At 40.4% G+C, this 19,600-nt stretch overlaps 1 protein-coding gene across 1 annotated transcript in view; it reads left to right on the top strand.

Moving 5' to 3' along the window:
* Nucleotides 1-15,693, top strand: part of eif4eb (eukaryotic translation initiation factor 4eb) — a 16,308-nt gene extending 615 nt beyond the window's left edge. The window contains 6 exon segments of the mRNA XM_061695613.1: nt 1,072-1,184; nt 6,532-6,627; nt 6,728-6,791; nt 8,226-8,339; nt 13,662-13,801; nt 13,896-15,693. Of these exon segments, the coding sequence (XP_061551597.1) occupies nt 1,072-1,184; nt 6,532-6,627; nt 6,728-6,791; nt 8,226-8,339; nt 13,662-13,801; nt 13,896-14,010 (642 nt within the window). The 3' untranslated portion in view covers nt 14,011-15,693.
* The last annotated feature ends 3,907 nt before the right edge of the window (nt 15,694-19,600 follow it).

A 19,600-nucleotide genomic window follows, 5' to 3' on the forward strand; every position in this document is an offset into this window, starting at 1 on the left:
ATTGAATGACGTAATGGTTATAATACAACCGATACAGTATTTCATGTGTTGGCCATATTTAATTTTAACCGTATTTACTCAATAAAAATTCTAAATGTATTGATTTGGACATAATCTTGGTTTGTCCCTGTCAGCTGCAGTTACATGTAATGTCATGTAGGCAGTGATCTACAGGTGCAACAATTAATCGATTCAACAGCAATCAACTGATTATCAAATCGATGGATAATAATCATAATTTTTGATAATTGACTAATCCTTTAAATTGTTCAACTTGAAATGGTCCAAATTCTCAGAATTTCACCCTCTCAACAGTAAAACCTTCTGTAGTCCGTCGTGAAAGCAGACTGATTATTTTTGTGTTTAATCAACATTGGACATTTACAAACATCTCTTACTTCGGAAAACAATGTTCAACATTATTTTGTGATATTACTGCCCAAACTACTTATTTAATAAGTTTGTGCATTTTCTGCACTGCCAATTTGAAATAATGTCCTGTTTTTGAATACAATTATGAGATTAATTGAAAAAAATAATTGACTGATTAATTGATAACTAAAATAATCATCAGTTGCAGCCCTACTGTTATCACATATGGGTTCAAGACTGAACAAAATTGAAAAAAAAAATAGTTTTGAGGTCTTCCCACCTTTTTTCCTCTCATGAATATGAATGGACAGCTGAGGATGAGATTGGTAGAGCCGGCCGTTCAGTGACCGAAGTGTCGACGGCTTGAGTCCCGGCTCTGAAAGTGTTCCTGGGCAAGACCCATAAAACCTAATTTGCTCCCAGCCAGTGCTTTGCACGACAGCAGCAGCCCTTTCATTGGCGTATGAATGTGTGCGTGAATGGATGAATACGAGCCGCTGTATAGCGCTTTAAACACGGTAGGGGTGTACTGTAGATAAAGTAAGAGGTCTCCATTTACCATTCACCATACAGATGTGTTGTAAAATATCATACTTGTCACAAATTATATCCTTAACCACACAATTAAAATCCCTAAGTTTATCAAGTGTCCCTAATAAACTGGCAAGTAAAGTTCCCTGTCCCTCCTTGTTGTTTTAGGAAACAAACCTAAGTCCACCCCTTCCAGGAGAGGATGGAGCTGAAGAGGCAGGAGAGACTGGGCAGGAAATTGTGAGCCCAGAAGCCTACATCAAACACCACCTACAGAACAGGCAAGGCTCTACAGCACAGTTGAAAACGTATCCATAACGACCAACATATTTTGAAGAAAAGGCAAAGTGTTGAAAACACACACAAACACTGACATTTAAATTGCTCAGCATATTGCAGCACAGTGTTTGCCAACATTTATTGAGCCAAGTAGGCCTGTCACGATAACACATTGTAAAAAATATATATTTTCCCCAAAACTATCATGATAAATGATATTGTTGTTTCCTTTTCTTTTAACATTTAATAAACGATTGGGAACTGAGGACACTAATTGTTGAAGCGTTTTAGGTGGAATTCTTTCCCATTCTTACTTGATGTACAGCGTCAACTGTTCAACAGTCCGGGGTCTCCGTTGTCATATTTTATGCTTCATAATGCGCCATACATTTTCAATGGGAGACAGGTCTGGACTGCAGGCAGGCCAGTCTGGTACCCGCACTCTTTTACTACGAATCCACACTGTTGTAACACATGCAGAATGTGGTTTGGCTTTGTCTTACGGAAATAAGCAGGGGTGTCCATGAAAAAGACATTGCTTGGATGGCAGCATATGTTTCTCCAAAACGTGTATGTACATTTCAGCATTAATGGTACCTTCACAGATGTGTAAGTTACCCATGCCATTGCCACTAACACAACCACATACCATCACGGATGCTGGCTTTTGAACTTTGCGTCGATAACAGTCCGGATGGTTCTTTTCCTCTTTGGCCCAGAGGACACGACGTCCACAATTTCCAAAAACAATTTGAAATGTGGATTCCACAGAACACTTTTCCACTTTGCATCAGTCCATATTAGATGAGCTCGGGCCCAGAGAAGTCGGCGGCATTTCTGGGTGTTGTTGATAAATGGATTTTGCTTTGCATAGTAGAGTTTCAAGTTGCACTTACAGATATAGCGCCAACATTGATGTCGGTTTTCGATGCAGTGACGCCTGATGGATCGAAGGTCACAGGCATTAAATGTTGGTTTTCGGCTTCGCCCCTTAGATGCAGTGATTTCTCCAGATTCTCTGAGCCTTTTGATGATATTATGGACCGTAGATGATGAAATTCCTTGCAATTGTACATTGAGGAACATAGTCCTTAAACTGTTCTACTATTTTCTCACGCACTTGTTCACAATGAGGCGAGCCTCGCCCCATCTTTTCTCTTTTTATACCCAATCATGGCACCCACCTGTTCCCAATTAGCCTGTCCACCTGTGGGATGTTCCAAACAGGTGTTTGATGAGCATTACTCAACTTTCTCAGTCTTTTTTGCCAGCTGGCCCATATTTTTTGGAACATGTTGCAGCCATAAAATTCTAAGTTAACGATAATTTGCTGAAAACAATAAAGTTTATCATTTTGAACATTAAATATCTTGTCTTCGTAGTTTATTCAATAAAATATAGGTTGAACATGATTTGCAAATCATTGTATTCTGTTTTTATTTTTGTTTAACACAACGTCCCAGCTTCATTGGAATTGGGGTTGTACATCGTGATTCCATTTATTAAGGAAAAAAGGCTATTCAATGTTACCTGGCCCTGTGTGAAAAAGTAATTGCCCCCTAAACCTAAAAACTTGTTGGGCAATCCTCAGCAGCAACAACTGAAATAAAGTGTTTTCTATAACTGACAATTAGTCTTTCACATCTGTGTAGATATTTTTGGCCCACTCTTCCTTGCAGAATTGTTTGAATGTAGCAAAAATTGAACGTTTTAGAGCATGAACGGCCTTTTTAAGGTTGATTTCAATTGGATTCAAGTCCGGACTTTGACCAGTCCACTCCAAAACCTTAAAAAAAAATTTTCATTTAATTGTTTTTTAAGCCATTTAGAAGTGGACTTGCTGGTGTGTTTTGGATTGTTATCCTATTATAGAACCCAAGTACGCTTCAGCTTGAGGTCACAAACCAATGGCTGAACATTCTCCTTCAGGATTATCTGCTCAACAGCAGAATTCATGGTTCCATTAATCACGGCAAGTTGTTCAGGTCCTGAAGGACCAAAGCAGCCCAAGACCATCACACTACCACCACCATGTTTAACTGTTGGTATGTTATTCTTTTTCGGAAATGATGTGCTACATTTATGCCAGATGTAGCACGACACACACCTTCAAAAAAGCTCCACTTTCACCTAGTCAGTCAATATAATATTGTCCCAAAAGTCTTTTTTTTTTTTTTTTTTTTGCAAAAGTAAGATGAGCCTTTGTTCTTTTTGGTCAGCAATGGTTTTCACCTTGGAACTCTGTCATGGATACCATTTTTGCCCAGTCTTTTCCTTATTGTTGTCATGAACACTAACCTTAACTGAGGCAAGGGGGGACTGGAGTTCTTTTCAAGTTGTCCTGAGTTCCTTTGTGGCCTCTTGTATGAGTTATTGCTATTCTCTTGGGGTAATCTTTGTCGGCCGGCCTCTCCTGGTAATGTTCACCGCTGTTCCATATTTTCTCCCTGGGAGGATAATGGCTGCCCCTATGGTTTGCTGGGATCTTAAAAGCGTTCTTTTTTTTAACCCTTTCCAGACTGATCAATGTCAATTACTTTATTTCTCGACTGTTCTGGAATGTCTTTGGATTGTGTCGTTTTGTTGCACCTTTTGTCCAACTTGATTTTGTCAGACGGGTTCAGTTTTAAGTGCTTTCTTGATTGAACAGGTCTGGAGGTAATCAGGATTGTGTGTGATCAGTGTAAAGTATCCAAAAATTGTGACGATTCACAATTAATTCATGATTTAACAGGGGGATACTTACTTTTTCACACAGGTCAGGTAACTGAATAGTTTTATTTCCTAAATAAATGAAATCCCCATTTAAAAACAGCATTTTAAGTTCACTTGGGTTATAATAGTCTGATATTTACAATTGTTTGATGATCTTAAACATTAATGTGGGGAAACTATGCAAAAATATCAACATTTGAGAAAGGGGCCAATACTTGTTCACAAAGAGGTGAACCTTGCCCCATCTTTGCTCGTGAATGACTGAGCCTTTTCTACCCAATCATGGCACCAACGTGTTCCCAATTAGCCTGTTCACCTGTAGGGTGTTCCAAAAAGGTGTTTGATGAGCATTCCTCAACTTTCTCAGTCTTTTTTGCCACCTGTCCCATCTTTTTTGGAATGTGTTACAGCCATAAAATTCGAAGTTAATGATTATTTTCTGAAAACAATAAAGTTGATCAGTTTGAACATTAAATATATTGTCTTTGTAGTGTATTTAATTAAATATTGTTTGAACATGATTTGCAACTCATTGTTTTCTGTTTTTATGTTTAACACGACGTCCCAACTTCATTGGAATAGGGGTTGTACACACAGTACCCCATATTTAAGGAAAAATACAGAATTGTTGAAATTTTTGCAGATTAAAAAAGAAAAACTGAAATATCACACAGACATAAGTATTCAGACCCTTTACTCTGTATTTAGTAGAAGCACCCGTTTGAGGTAATACAGCCATGAGTCTTTTGGGAATGATGCAACAAGTTTTTCACACCTGGATTTGTGGATCCTCGGCTATTCCTCATTGCAGATCCTCTCCAGTTCTGTCAGGTTGGACGGTGAACGTTGGTGGACAGCCATTTTCAGGTCTCTCCAGAGATACTGAATTTGGGGCTCTGGCTGGGCCATTCAAGAACAGTCGCGGAGTTGTTCTGAAGCCACTCCTTCGTTATTTTAGCTGCGTGCTTAGGGTCATTGTCTTGTTGGAAGGGGAACTTTTGGCCCGGTCTGAGGTCCTGAGCACTCTGCAGAAGGTTTTCGTCAAGGATATCCCTGTACTTGGCCGGATTCATCTTTCCTTCGATTGCAACCAGTCGCCCTGTCCCTGCTGAAAAACACCCCCACAACGTGATGTTTCCACCACCATGCTTTACTGTTGTGACTGTATAGTACAGGTGATGCGCAGTGCCTGGTTTTCTCCACACATTCCGCTTAGAATTAAGGCCAAAATGTTCTGTCTCGGTCTCATCAGACCAGTGAATATTATTTCTCACCCTCTTGGAGTCCTTCAGGTGTTTTTTAGCAAACTCTATGCGGGATTTCATGTATCTTGCACTGAGGAGAGGCTTCCATCGGGCCACTCTGCCATAAACCCCTGACTGGTGGAGGGCTGCAGTGATGGTTGACTTTCTAAAACTTTCTCCCATCTCCCGACTGCATCACTGAAGCTCAGGCACAGTGATCTTTGGGTTCTTCTTTACCTCTCTCACAAAAGCTCATCTCCCCAGATTGCTCGTTTTGGCCGGACGGCCAGCTCTAGGAAGGGTTCTGGTCGTCCCAAACATCTTCCATTTAAGTATTATGGAGGCCACTGTTCTCTTAGGAACCTTAAGTGCAGCAGAAATCTTTTTCTAACCTTGGCCAGATCTGTGCCTTGCCACAATTCTGTCTTTGAGCTCTTCAGGCAGTTCCTTTGACCTCATCATTTGCCCTGACATGCACTGTGAGCTGTAAGGTCTTATATAGACAGGTGTGTGGCTTTCCTAATGAAGTCCGATCAGTATAATCAAACACAGCTGGACTCCAATGAATGTTCAATATGAGTGTCTGAATACTGTCTGAATGTCTCAATACTTATGGCTGTGCGATATTTCAGTTTTTCTTTTTTAATAAATCTGCAAAAATTTGCCCAATTCATTTTTTTTTCTGTCAATATGGGGTGATGTGTGTACATGAATGCAAGTGAAAAATTTAAGGGGGTCGGAATACTTTCCATACCCACTGTATCCCATCATCTTTATCTCTTTTGGTGTTCCTGTTTTACCCACTGCATTGACTATCTCTTCCATATAGCTTTTCTTCTGGTTCTAATCAGATTCCTTTTCTGTAATGCAGTAATATGTGTTTGGCTGCCTCTCCTCGAAGCACTTGTAATTCAATCAATTCCAAATTCATTTTGCGCTTCTGCTGTTCTCACAGATTTTCCATGTAGACAACCATCACACTACCTTAAGCGCAAACCGTCTTTCAAAATAGTGCGCCCCAATCTGAGTACAGTGCAGTACATCACTCGCAATATGCCCACTGTAACAGCGTGTGCAATTTGTTTGTGAATGTGTAATTTAACACCAACTTGAGGACCTTAGCAACCCATTGATAATATATTTAAAAAATACAAATTTAAAAAAATCCTAATCAGCTCTGGCATAGTCTATCAAGGCCCACAATGTCAGGATTAATTGGACTACAAATCACAGCAGATGATTTACTGAACAGTACTGGCAGCATCCAATTGCATTCTGACTTCCTTTATGTTGAGCTCAGTGCCTTTCTTTGACTCTTATGCACCTCCTTTTCTAATCAGGCTCTTCCTTACATTTATGCAAATTAATTTTTCGATTTTCACCCCAACAGATGGTCGCTGTGGTTCTTCAAGAATGACAAGAGCAAAACATGGCAGGCGAACTTGCGACTCATCTCTAAATTTGACACAGTCGAAGATTTCTGGGCGTAAGTCGCATTAAATCTCTTCAGTAGAGCTCATCTACTCTCTTTTACTTAACTTCTAATTAAAATAAGCTTCTTTTACGACTATGCCCTTTCTTCCCAGTCTGTACAACCATATCCAGTTGTCAAGCAATCTCATGTCAGGCTGTGATTACTCCCTTTTTAAGGTTTGTTTGATCGTTCATATACAGTACGCATATCCTGCATGACGTCATACTATGAATGTGTGTAATGTGTTTAAGTTTACTTTTTAAGTTAGATCACAGAAAACTAGAACCATAGAAATGATCAAATGTGTATCATGATCTTGATAATCTCTTCAGCCAAGTATAAGGTTTTACCTGTTGAGTGCTTAAATTATGATTTAAGACTGCAACTAGTGATTATTCTAGTAGTCAATTAGTCGGCTGAATTTATTTATTTATTCTTTTAATTAATCGAATAATCTGTTTTTTTTTTTAAATTCATCCCTTCATTGAAAAAATGGCACATCATTTCAAATTGGCAGTGCAGAAAAATGCACAAACAAGTTGCTGCATGACCATCCCAGAGCTCTTAAAGTAAAAAATTGTGATTTAAAAACAATAATTAAATGTTGATGTCCAATAACTTTATAGCTTTTTTAATAGGTTATGGACCAACCACACAAAAACATAGGTGTGTATACAATATGTGCTAAAAATAGAGTTTTTTTTAATTTCCCCCCCCCCCATCATTTGTCACCACATTGTCTGCCTCCTCAGTCTCATCTACCACATTGAGATTTTGTGTGCCCTTACCCTAACCACTAGCTCTCTTTGTGAAATAATCACATTCTCACTCCTGGTCTTACATATACCACATTAAATTGATGAAATATAAACATCTAGATCTTACATATAAAACATTAACTTGATCAAACCATACTTATAAAAAGTAACACTCAAAACTTACCTTTTATCTCATCATGCTACTCATTTTCTGAATTTGAGGAGTCAAGTTCAGATAACTCTCCAATCAAACGTTCAAGGAAGTCTTTGACTTTAGAGACTAAAGGAGCATTGTGTACAAACTATATAAAAAATAAAGAGGTTAGGTTTATTGGTTAATCAGGATCCAATCATTAACCAGCTGTACTGACATCATCTGAATTCAGCATATTCATTGGTTTTGAGAGTACTCTGGGTCCGCTGCAGAATCGGCTGCTCTGTGTGTGCAACACATCAACTGAGCGGGTGACTGATGTAATACTCGTGCGGCACAACGAATCAATAATGAAATTCGTTGCCAACTATTTTAATTATTGATTTCATTGATTTGTTGTTGCAACCTTAATTATGATTTTTGTTGTTGTTGTTTTTTACATGTTCAAGGTTTTTACGAACCAGTAATTAATAGCTTAATGTTGAGTGTAAGTAAAGACATTGTAACTCTAGAAATGTTCTTTTTGCGTAAAAATCTTTTAGAGTGGATTAGCATTCAAACCCCCCTGAATCAGATGTATAACATTTTGAAAAGACATGCTGCTTGTTATGCCACTCGTCAACTTTTTTGACAGTGTGTGTTGACATTTGAGTTCAGTGTTAAACTATGAGTATAAATAATGTGAACTGTTGCTGTAGGATGGTATTGAGCCCATGTGGGAGGATGAGAGGAACAAGCGCGGAGGACGCTGGCTGATCATGCTCAGCAAGCAGCAGAGAAGATTAGACCTGGACCGATTCTGGTTAGAAACTGTAAGTTTGCGCTATGGATTATGGTTTGTTATATTATATATTACATACAGTGCTGTACAAAATTCTTCTCCACTACTAGCATTGATGTTCTAATGACCTTTTCATAGCGGTCATTTTGAGATCAAACAGCAACTAATAGGATAGTTTGTCAGACTGCACATCTTTCACACAACTTAATTTCTGATCTAATTTGTTCTACTCGCTTTGAATGCATGGATTACTTGGGTTGTGCCCAACATTTGGTGAAATCTTCAGGTAAATACCACCATTGGAAGTGTATTTAGTGAGAAAAATGGTGACGTGTTAAATACTTATTTCAGCCGCTGTATACGAACCTTCATATGTCAGGGCTTTTCCTTATGAAGGCTCATGGATGTTGGTTATCCTCCGACACATGAAGGCTTGTATGCAGTGTGTTTAGCCGGGGTTCAGCTGTCATACTCGGCGTCTTCGTTTATCATAAACACCATCTTTGGCAACCGATTCATTGCGGCCGCTGCCGCCATTTATATTTACATGGCAACTGGTGAGTGTGCGAAGTGCATTCAGGGACATTGCGTAAATGGGAGTGAGTGTTCTTTTGTAACACAGTACATAATTGTTAAAAATATAGTAATAGGGGGAAAAAAATATCAGAAAGATTTAGATAAAACCCTGTACGATCAGACTGTCATAAAATGGAATTTGTTTTGTTATACGAGAATAGATTGTATCAAATATTTTATTAATAGTCAGCCAGAGCTGCAAAGAATGTCAAGTTATCATATCCTTATACCATTGTTCCTGTCATACTGTGTTGTGTGTTTTTGTTTTCACATTAAGGACAAAAGCCCCATTTTTGTTTTAATTCCTCATTATAGCCCATCAGCAACATATTGAGAGAGAAGAAGAAATAATAACTATGAACTAGTTCACTTTAGGAACGGTGAACTAGGTTAAAAATTTTAAAATATGAACTGAAGTAATTATTTTTTTATTATTATTTCTTCATCTAGTTCACGAAGAAGAAGAACTTTCCCCACAATGACGTTACTTAAAAGTTTTGCTCAGTTTTGTCCATATGTGACATATGGCCAGAATACTACCATCTGATCTGTAAGTTGGTACACTTTGAGTCATGTAGGAGAAAAATGTGGCAAATGAGGTCAGAGAGGAATAACGGGTAAAATGGGTTATGTACCCAAACAGAAGAGAGTTTCGGGAGGATACCCGAGTACTAAAATAGTCAATAGTTGCAGCCCTACATTCAATTCCCCTATCATATTGTAGTATTTTTATTGTTTAATAAAAACTCTGCTTCAGGGCCCTATGCGATAAACCTGCATGGAAATTGCTCCTCAAAATTTCAAAGTTACTCCTCAAATGAGGAAATGATTAGCAAAACCGCTCTTTAAAGAAAAAAAAATATTTTGAGTCTTGGATTAGTAAATGTTTAGCACATTAAGTTCAAATAAATAGCATCAAAATGTAGTACCTTAAGTAATTGAAACAACCTTCCGCTCAACAATAATTACACAAATATTACTTTCTGTAAAATAAATCAATATATTTTAATTAAAATATATGCAATGTGTATTGGATGACAATAAACCTAATAATCATGGCCTAAATATTTTTTTGCCTGTAGAAATACAATTTCAGTTGCGATTACAATAGGTCCCATGCAGCGGTTGCTGCTCAGGCCCTAATAAATGAAATAAGATTGAATTACTTGCAGTAAGTTAAGTTAGTCTAAACAACCAACCAGCAAAGTGTTCCCCCCCACCTTCCTGATTTTCCACGTTTGTCACACTTAAATGTTTTCCATCATCAAACTAATTGAAATATTAGTCAAAGACAAAACAAGTAAACACAAAATGTATCTTTTAAGTGAAGGTTTTTATTATTAAACGAGAGAAAAAATGAGAGCCATTATCCACAAATGGCGAAAACATAGAAAAGTGGTAAACCTTCCTCGGAGTGGCTGGCCGACCAAAATTACTCCAAGAGCACAGCAAAGACTCATCCAAGAGGTCACAAAAGACTCCACAAAAACATCGAAAGAACTGCAGGCCTCACTTGCCTCGATCCCAAAGACTTTTGGAAAAATACTCTGTGAACTTTTTGGAAGGTGTGTGTCCCATTACATCGGGCGTAAAAGTAACACCACATTTTAGACAAAAGAACACAATACCAACAGTAAATTATGGTGGGGATAGTGTGATGCTCCAGAGCTGTTTTGCTCCTTCAGGACCTGGAAAACTTGCTGTGATAAATGGAACCACGAATTTTGCTGTCTACCAAAAAAATCCTGGAGGAGAATGTCTGTTTTTGACATCAAGCTGAAACAAACTTGAGTTCTGCAGCAGCACAGTGACCCAAAACACACCAGCAAACCCACCTCTGAATGGCTGAAGAAAAACAAAATGAAGACTTTGGAGTGGCCTAGTCAAAGTCCTGGCCTGAATCTTATTGAGATGCTGTGGGATGACCTTCAAAAGGCGGTTGGTTCATGCTCAAAAACCCTCCAATCTGGCTGAATTACAGCAATTCTGCAAAAATTAATGGGCCAAAATTCCTTCACAGCGCTGTCAGAGATTCATTGCAAGTTATCCAAAACGCTTTATTGCAGTTGTTGTTGCTGCTAAGGTTTGGCTCAACCTGTTATTAGGTTAAGAGAGCAATCACTTTTTCACACAGGCCTATGTAGGTTTGGAAATTTTTTTTCTCCCTTAAGAATAAAAAACATTTAAAAACTGCATTTTGCGTTTACTTGTTGTCTTTGACTAATATTTAAATTTCTTTGATGATGGGAAACATTTAAAGACCCAAAATAAAAATAAGAAATCAGGAAGGGGACAAACACTTTTTCACACCGTTCTATGCAATGGTGGAAGACTTTAATAGACACGATATCAGCTAAATTGCATTTTAGTGCAACAGTAAAAGCAGGGGTACTGTCACGGTTTGTAATCAAACGGTATTGGACTTGACCCAAAAGCAGACTGAGACGGAGGATGCAGTTGGTAAGGGTTTTATTGCGGATTGCGCGAGGTCTAGAATTCCACGGCATGATGGTGGTCCGTACGAGCAGGGAGCGTGGTGGGGGTGGGAGCGTGAGCAGGTGAGGGAGCTTGGTGGCGTGGTTGAGGCAGGAGACACGGGAAGGAGGAGGACACAAGAGGAGAAGTACGTATGCAAAGAACCAAGTAATCTTTTTTCACAAGCAAGAGTTTGATCAAAAAGAGTCTGCCGATGTACCACGGAGGTGCGCGAATACTCTGGCGGTGGAACACGGGAACTGCCAGGCTCAAATGCAGGTAGTGATGAGTGCTGATTGAACCCAGGTGCGTAGGTGAGGAGGTGGTCAGTGCTGGAGATGGAGGGAGGGGAAAAAAGGAACAAAGTGCCGCCCACGCTCCGCAAAGGAGATTCAGGGTATTGGTGATAACAGTGCCTCCACCTCAACGGACACCCCCTGGTGTCTTTCCAGGGTTGACCGCATAAAAATCCCTCATGAGGGAGTCATCCAAGATGAACTTGTGAGAGATCGAGGAACGTTGCTCCGGACCATAACCCTCCCAGTCCACAAGGAACTGAAACCCCCTTCCCATCCAGGATGCGTGATACAGTGAAGGCGCGATGGTTGTCGATGACACGGGGTGTGGAGGGCGTACGGCTGGAGAGCTAAGAGCAATGGTGGAGACAGGCTTGAGCAGAGATACATGAAACTTGGGATGCATCCTGAGGGACTGGGTTAACTATAACTGTACAGAGGTGCCATTGAGTCGAGTCCAAGGATGCAAGGAGAAACGGTCATGCGAGAGGGACAGCGGGGGGAGAATTTGATCTGGCGCACTACTGCTCTCTCGCTTTGTGGGGAGCCCCGTCTTTTGGCTTCAGTTGGCAGGAGGCGATGAAGGCCTCCCACAATAAATGCAACGGCGTTGACTGATGCGGCGCTGTCGCTCCAGAGGATCTAGACGGGTCTTGCCAAGTTGCATGGGCTCCTCCAGTCTAGTGAAGGGATGATGAGGAGGCGCCAGGGGTTGCCGGAGGGCTGTGCTCGGAGAAGGTGCTACACTGCGCGTTCTGACCCCTCTCTCTCTCTCTCTCTCTCTCTCTCTCTCTCTCTCTCTCACTCTCTCTCGTAACTCTTTCATGCAACCTTTGATCTAATTTAATAAAGAGATTAATTCCTCTAGTGAGGTGGGCTCATCCCTAGCTGTTAGTTCATCCTTGAGCTGCTCAGCAATCCCTTAATGAAAAGACCCTTTTCAAACGGCTTCATCCCACCCACACTCACCAGCGAGAATCCTAAAATCAATAGAATATTAAGTGGCCGAGTGGCTTCCCTGCCCTTAACGGGGTGGTCAAAAACCTTGTTGAGTTCGAAGTTCAAATCAAAGGATGCTAACACCGGTGAGGAACTATGCCACAAAGCTGTAGCCCACCTAGCAGCTCTTCCGCGCAGGAAATTAATGACAAAAACTATTTTAGATTTATTGGTGGGACAACTTAGCGGTTGCAGGTTGAAGACTAATGAGCAGTCCAATAAAAACTGGCCACAGGAACGTAGATCCCCATAGAACAGTTCGAGAGTGGGAACATGAGGTTCTTTGTAAGGGAGGGAATACGTTGGGATTTTTTGATTTGGGAGGGAGCAAGCTTCTAAAAGCTTTTTTTCTCGAACCCATTGACAGAGCAAATGATGGTGGCCCGCTAAAATACACCTCTTGCATAATAGGTGACGACAAACCGCTTCATGGCAACCACGAGTTGTAGAAGTTGTCTGCAGACACATTAAACCCATTACATTCACATTGTTTATACATTCACTGTAATAGTAAAGACATGCAATTGTTCTACCACTTTTACAAATTCATATATATTTCATATTTCTAAAATAACACCATTTATTTTGCTGTCTGCTACTGTGTTAATGCAGAATGGCGAGAACATCTTGGCACTTCAGATCACAAATCCTTGTGGTGTATTATAACAACATAAAACATACCAATGTAAAAATCGGCGACTAGGTGAATCCACGGGTGCCGAACCGCGAGTATGCGGGGGTCCACTATATATCCAGAAATGTTATTAACCTCTTAAGAAAAGATTACAAATCATGAAATTTTGTTTGGTACACATAACAATGGACATTTAGATATTGGTACAGCGAAGTCAATTGCTTTATTTTGGATGTAGGCCGAAAACATTTGGGTTTGACATTAAAAGATGAATAGGAGACAATATATCAACAGTGCCACTTTCATAGTGTGGCCATCCCGGCACAGTGTGGCCATCCCATTATGTAACTATTCCTTGACCTCACTTTTCCAGCTCCTGTGCTTAATTGGAGAGGCCTTTGACGACTACAGCGACGAAGTTTGTGGCGCTGTGGTCAACATCCGGACAAAGGGAGATAAAATTGGTATCTGGACATCAGACTACGAAAACCGAGATGCTGTAACACACATAGGGTGAGGAACTTCCTCTGAATCAGCAGAAGTGTTCATATTTGTCTGTACAAATACCCGCTGTCATCCTTCTAATCTATTTTTTCCCTGTCAACAGGAGAGTTTACAAGGAGCGCTTGGGGCTCCCCTTGAAGATGACTATTGGCTACCAATCTCACTCTGACACAGCAACCAAAAGTGGATCCACCACCAAGAACAGATTTGTTGTTTGAGAAGCACCTTTTTCGACTTCTGGTCGTATCTGTTGTTGGTGTTTACTTCGCTGCAAAGACTGCGGAATGCAGTCCAAGACTACATGCCAAATGTTTCCATAGCCTGCCCAAGCTTTAGACCACATAAGTAATTGAATATGTATCTTCCATAACACGAAACAAACACGTGGACAACACTTGTAATTGGAATAGTTTAGCAAAAATAGCAACTGATACGAACACTAAATAAGAAATTGATTCCTATGTATGTCAGGTTATTGATGGCCATGTAAATGTATCCATTGAGTGGTATTACTAGAGGTTGCTATTTAGAGTCTTGATGAATAAGGAAAAAAAACTTCTTCTTTTTTTTAATTGCAGTCAATCATTGAATGCAAAAATGTATATTTTTCTGCCATTTTTTTACAGCATGAGTAGTTTGCTGTAATTCTGTAAGAAATGAAACCCTTTAATTTATTCTAGCCTGCATATGAATTGGTAGGATGGTTTTATGCTTCTTTTTTGCCCTGCATGTAATCAATCTTCTTAGTCTAAATATTTCATGACTGCTAATCTTTTGTGTTAATATAATTAAAATAGGAATTTTGCAATTGTTTGCAATTAAATTATTTTTCTTTGCAAATTGTCATATATAATAGTATTGCAAATTAAGAGTTACTGACACTTTGATTGTCTTGCAGGCATTTAAATATGCTGCCAGGGTTCTCATTAAAGGCTACAACCAGATTAGCATTAGCCATTAGCTCAAGCTCCACCCACCCCATGACCATCATTTTATAATCCTTTAAAATGTCAGCGTATACACAACTTGGAAAGAAAAGTTTAGTTTTGAGAACATAGCTTCAGATCCTGGTTCATTTCTACGTCAGCTGCTTCAAAAATGTCATTTGAATATACAAATTCCATCAGAAGATGCGGTGCTCTTCAAGCCAGCAGGCACACCGAGTACTGCTGGAGCTCTAAATGGCTGTTGGAAGACTGTTTAGGTCCTTGTTTAAGTGACAGGGTTCTGGTAGCAACCTTTAAAATCGACTGAACATTAGTGTGAATTATGAAACAACACAACATACCACCAAATGTTTCATATCGCCTATTTACAATGTTCTGCAAGTCATCAATTTCATGTTTACATTTCAATTATTTTTACTGACAGCCCACTGACGCATACACCAAATGATACAGTGGATGTAAAAAGTATAGAATGCCATGTTTTTGTGATGTAAAAAATGTTACCTAGATAAATCTGTTAAAAGCTTTTTTGCAACAATGTGGCCTGTACAACTCAATGTATAAAAAACAAAAAAACAGACGGCATTGAAACACAACTGTGATGTAGCTGCACAGCCTCATGTGGCTGTGTTCAGAATTAACCGCATTCAAAGTCATGTTAAATGAGAGCCAGCACACACCTGCCGCCATTTAAAGTTCCTCTGATTCACCTCAAACAATGTTGGGCTATTCTAATGTTGGGCTATTTTTTTGTGACATTTTTCTCGAGAGCTTCCACAACATTACTGGGATCTTACTGTTCTAATGTATCAATCAGGTGAAGGATACACAAACATTTCCAAGGATGTCTACCATGGTTGTAGAGTCTTTGTTACTTGGGGTAGTTTTGCCTTGTAGTCTAATTATTTCCTTTTCATTTTAACATCTCAAATATCAATAAAGGTCTCAATACTATTTGATCGAGTTGGTTCCCATTTCAAAGGAAAACAAATGAAATCTGACAGCAATACAGCGTGAGGTTATCGAGGGAATTTCAGTTAATCAATAGAAAGAGAAGCCATACAAAGGGAACTTTAGCACAAGTAACAATAACAGCTACGAGTACCAAGGATATTATATTACACCCTTGTGAGTACATGATCTGAGCCACAGTCACGAGAGGAGCTTATTGCTTTATGAGTTCTGTTCTCCAGTCAACTGATGAATTTCCCCAGGGTCTACTCAGTGCTTATTCTGCTTGCAGCGGTGTGAAGATCAATGGCAGGATTTGTTCACCCAGATTACAGAAAAGGAGGCGACAATCAGACAGTTATCCTACCCTGTGGCCCTAATCAAGAATCTTGAAACGACATTAAAGCCTAGCCACTTACGTTTGCATGTATAAGGATCCCTGAAGACAGCGCCATCACACAACACAATCATGCAGTGAAAAACAAACACAGAGCACATTCTGTGGTTTTCACTATTGATCAAAACTCCCTGTGTAATTTCCTAGTGCTGTCTATATAGCCCAACTACTGAATGTCAACCCAACGGTTAATCAGCTCACAGTATAGTAGAAAAGCCAAGGACCACTGCCATGAATTTCTCCCATGAGCTGCCTGCATTACACAGCGTTGTGCACTTGTCTGTTTTAATTGGCTCTACTTGGACACAACTGTTCCCTTTAGACGTTCAAACCTGAAACCTGTTCTACTGGACATTGAAATGTCCTTTCTGTTTTGAAATGACAAGACAGTAGACTGATGAATATATGCAGCCGGAGTACATGGAAACTACATTTAATAGGACTGAATTATGTACATATGCATTAATGTAGAATTTTGTTAAAGACCAAATATATCAGTACCAGTTACTGTATGTATGGGCACAACTTCTCATTTATAACATGACAAAGTCAGTTTTGTACATCCGTGACCAAAATGAGGGCAAGCGTTTTGGAAATGAATGGATGGATGGATGGAATCTGTTCCACAGTGAAATAGCTGCCATGATAAAACATTATTGCACTTTACAGGCTATGTTTGAAGTACAATGTTAAAAGTGATACAACAGTCAAATAAGTTAGTCACTGCTGATAATACACAACAGGAACAGTGTGACTTAAATTCTGTTGTTGACAAAAGTGGCAAAGTAAACCTCCAACAAGCAATCCAATTCATACAATACAATACAATTGTTGAATCTCCCAACTATAATGCAAGGCACTTACAGTGAATATGAAAAGTCAAGGCACCCCTGATCAAACGCCATGTCTTTGTGATACAGAAAAATGAAACAGTTTAATTTCAAAACATTTTCCATCAATAATGTGACCTATAACCTGTGCTCTTCCATTGACACTCTTTTTGTGTGTGTGTGCTCACTAACAGACGCCTGAAGGTTTTCTGCTGACACTTGACTACTATTTCAAACTGGTCCACTATATGCGGAATGTCACATGACCAAACCCAGAAAAAAACGGTTACCTGACTTTCTGCATATGCTAATGACTGGTATGACATGGTTTGATTACATAATTGTTTGAAGGCAAACTTTCTAAAATGTTGTTTTCTTTATGGCTGGTGTCTTTGGACAAAAGGTAATTACATTTATATCCTATATTTATACAAATACGATATGACAAAAAAAGACACTGTAGAAGTTCTCCCTTCGCCATTTACCTGAACTGCGAGGAAGTGCTTTGACCAGTTTTGCCGATTGCGGAAGGAGGTTGCGCATATACTGGATTCCCTCTACCTTGTCTAAGGCCCCAGGTCCAACAGAAAGAGGGGGGGGGAAACTGCCCCAAAGCATGATGCTGCAAATAGTACTACCATGCTTCACTGTAGGTATGGTGTTCTTTTGCTGATGCGCCAAAAATACCTTTTGGAGTTATGGCCCAAAAGTTCAACCTTGGTTTCATGCGACATGAACAAAACCTTCCAAACGCATGGGAAAATGTGTCATTGCCATGTGGGCCAGCAATAGTTCATCTGTAAGGACGTGGAACCGGAGAGTCACACTGCTGACAAAAAAATGAAAGCAACTCGTTGGAGGAAAGACGCAAGTCTGCTTGTTGGAAACTGTCGAGGTTTCCTTGAGCGAGGCACTGATCCCATAACCGTAACCATAGCTGAAGAAGTGCACCACTGTTTGCGCATCCCGTCACTTTAAAATCGCTCCTTGTATGTCTGCATGTGTGTGATCTGGTTCACTGTATGCTGTGCAACAAAGAATATACACCAGAGTGTATGTTGATTTCCCTCATGAAGGGTTATAATCCATCCATCCATTTTCCGACCCACTTATTCTCACGAGGGGCGGGCGTACTGGAGCCTATCCCCGCTGACTGGGCGAGAGGCGGGCTACACCCTGAACTGGTTTGCCAGCCAATCGCAGGGCACATAGAAACCAACAACCACTCGCACTCACATTCACACCTACGGGCAATTAATGCATGTTTTTGGGATGTGGGAGGAAACCGGAGGACTCTGAGAAAACCCACACGGGCACGGGGAGAACATGTAAACTCCACATAGGCGAGGCCGGAGTTCAACCCGGGTCCTCAGAACTGTGAGGCAGATGTGCTAACCGGTCGTCCCCCGGGTTATAATCCGTATACAAAAATAAATCCATCCATCCATTTTCTACCGCTTATCTGAGGTCGGGTCGTGGGGGCAGTAGCTCTAGCAGGAACGCCCAGACTTCCCTCTCCCCAGACACTTCATCCAGCTCTTCCGGGGGGATCCCGAGGCATTCCCTAGTCTCTCCAGCGTGGCCTAGGTCGTCCCCTGGGTCTCCTCCCGGTGGGACGTGCCCGGGACACCTCACCAGGGAGGTGTCTGTGAGGCATCCGCATCACATGCCCCAGCCACCTCATCTTGCCCCTCTCGATGCGGAGGCGCAGCGACTCTACTCTGAGATCCCCCCGGATGACTGAGCTTCTCACCCTCTCTCTGAGGGAGAGCCCGGAGACCCTGCGGAGGAAACTCATTTCGGCCGCTTGTATCTGGGATCTTGTTCTTTCGGAATATCTCCAACTGGAGATAGCCGGATTATGTTGTTGCAATACAGCAGAGGTATCTGTGAGCTGCGTCTCAGTTACCGGTCATATTTTGTTTCCAGTTTTAGGTTTATTCAAGTGTTTTTTTTGTTGCTTTGGTTATCTGTTGTGGGACTTTGTTTAGTTTGCTTTCTCCTTTTTTGGAGATTAAATGTATTTTTTTAGACTCCTGCCTTGCCTCCCTGGTTCCCTGCACTTGGGTCCTCCACATTTTTTGCCTTGCCTTCCTCGCCTTTGAAAACCCTAATCGAGACAGAGTATGTTTGAACTTGAAAGTGTCATAACAATTGCATGTCTGTCATCACTACGATTGTATTAAGACAAGACTGTAATGATTGAATGAGCAGTTAGGATCACATATGCACTTGTAGCTGCAGAGTTTGAAGTGCAGCATGTAAATTGTGCAACTCACACGATTTTTATGAAGCCGTTTATGTCTTTAACGTTATGCATATTTGTTTTTCCCCATTATGCAAGAACTGTATTTCAGGATTGGCTCCACCTCACCTGCGACCCGAGTGAGGATAAACGGTACCGAAAATGGATGGCTAGATGGAACACAACTGACTTAGCATATTGCCGTGGTGCTGGACAACCATTTAACTGACCCCTTTGTAAAATTAATTTCCCATCTAGATTTTACAATTGTCCAATTACAGTGCTTCTTTACATAATGAAATTGCCAACGATAGGTGGATTAAACTGTATTATAGCAGTTTTAGTTATTGTTGGCTGTTCCATATGAACAGAATCGTTTGGACCAATTGATGAGACAAGAAACACAATGCAGTGAAGCTGGATGCATGAGTATTTTAC

This window comes from Phycodurus eques, chromosome 14 (genome assembly GCF_024500275.1).
Source record: "Phycodurus eques isolate BA_2022a chromosome 14, UOR_Pequ_1.1, whole genome shotgun sequence".
Taxonomy (NCBI): domain Eukaryota; kingdom Metazoa; phylum Chordata; class Actinopteri; order Syngnathiformes; family Syngnathidae; genus Phycodurus; species Phycodurus eques.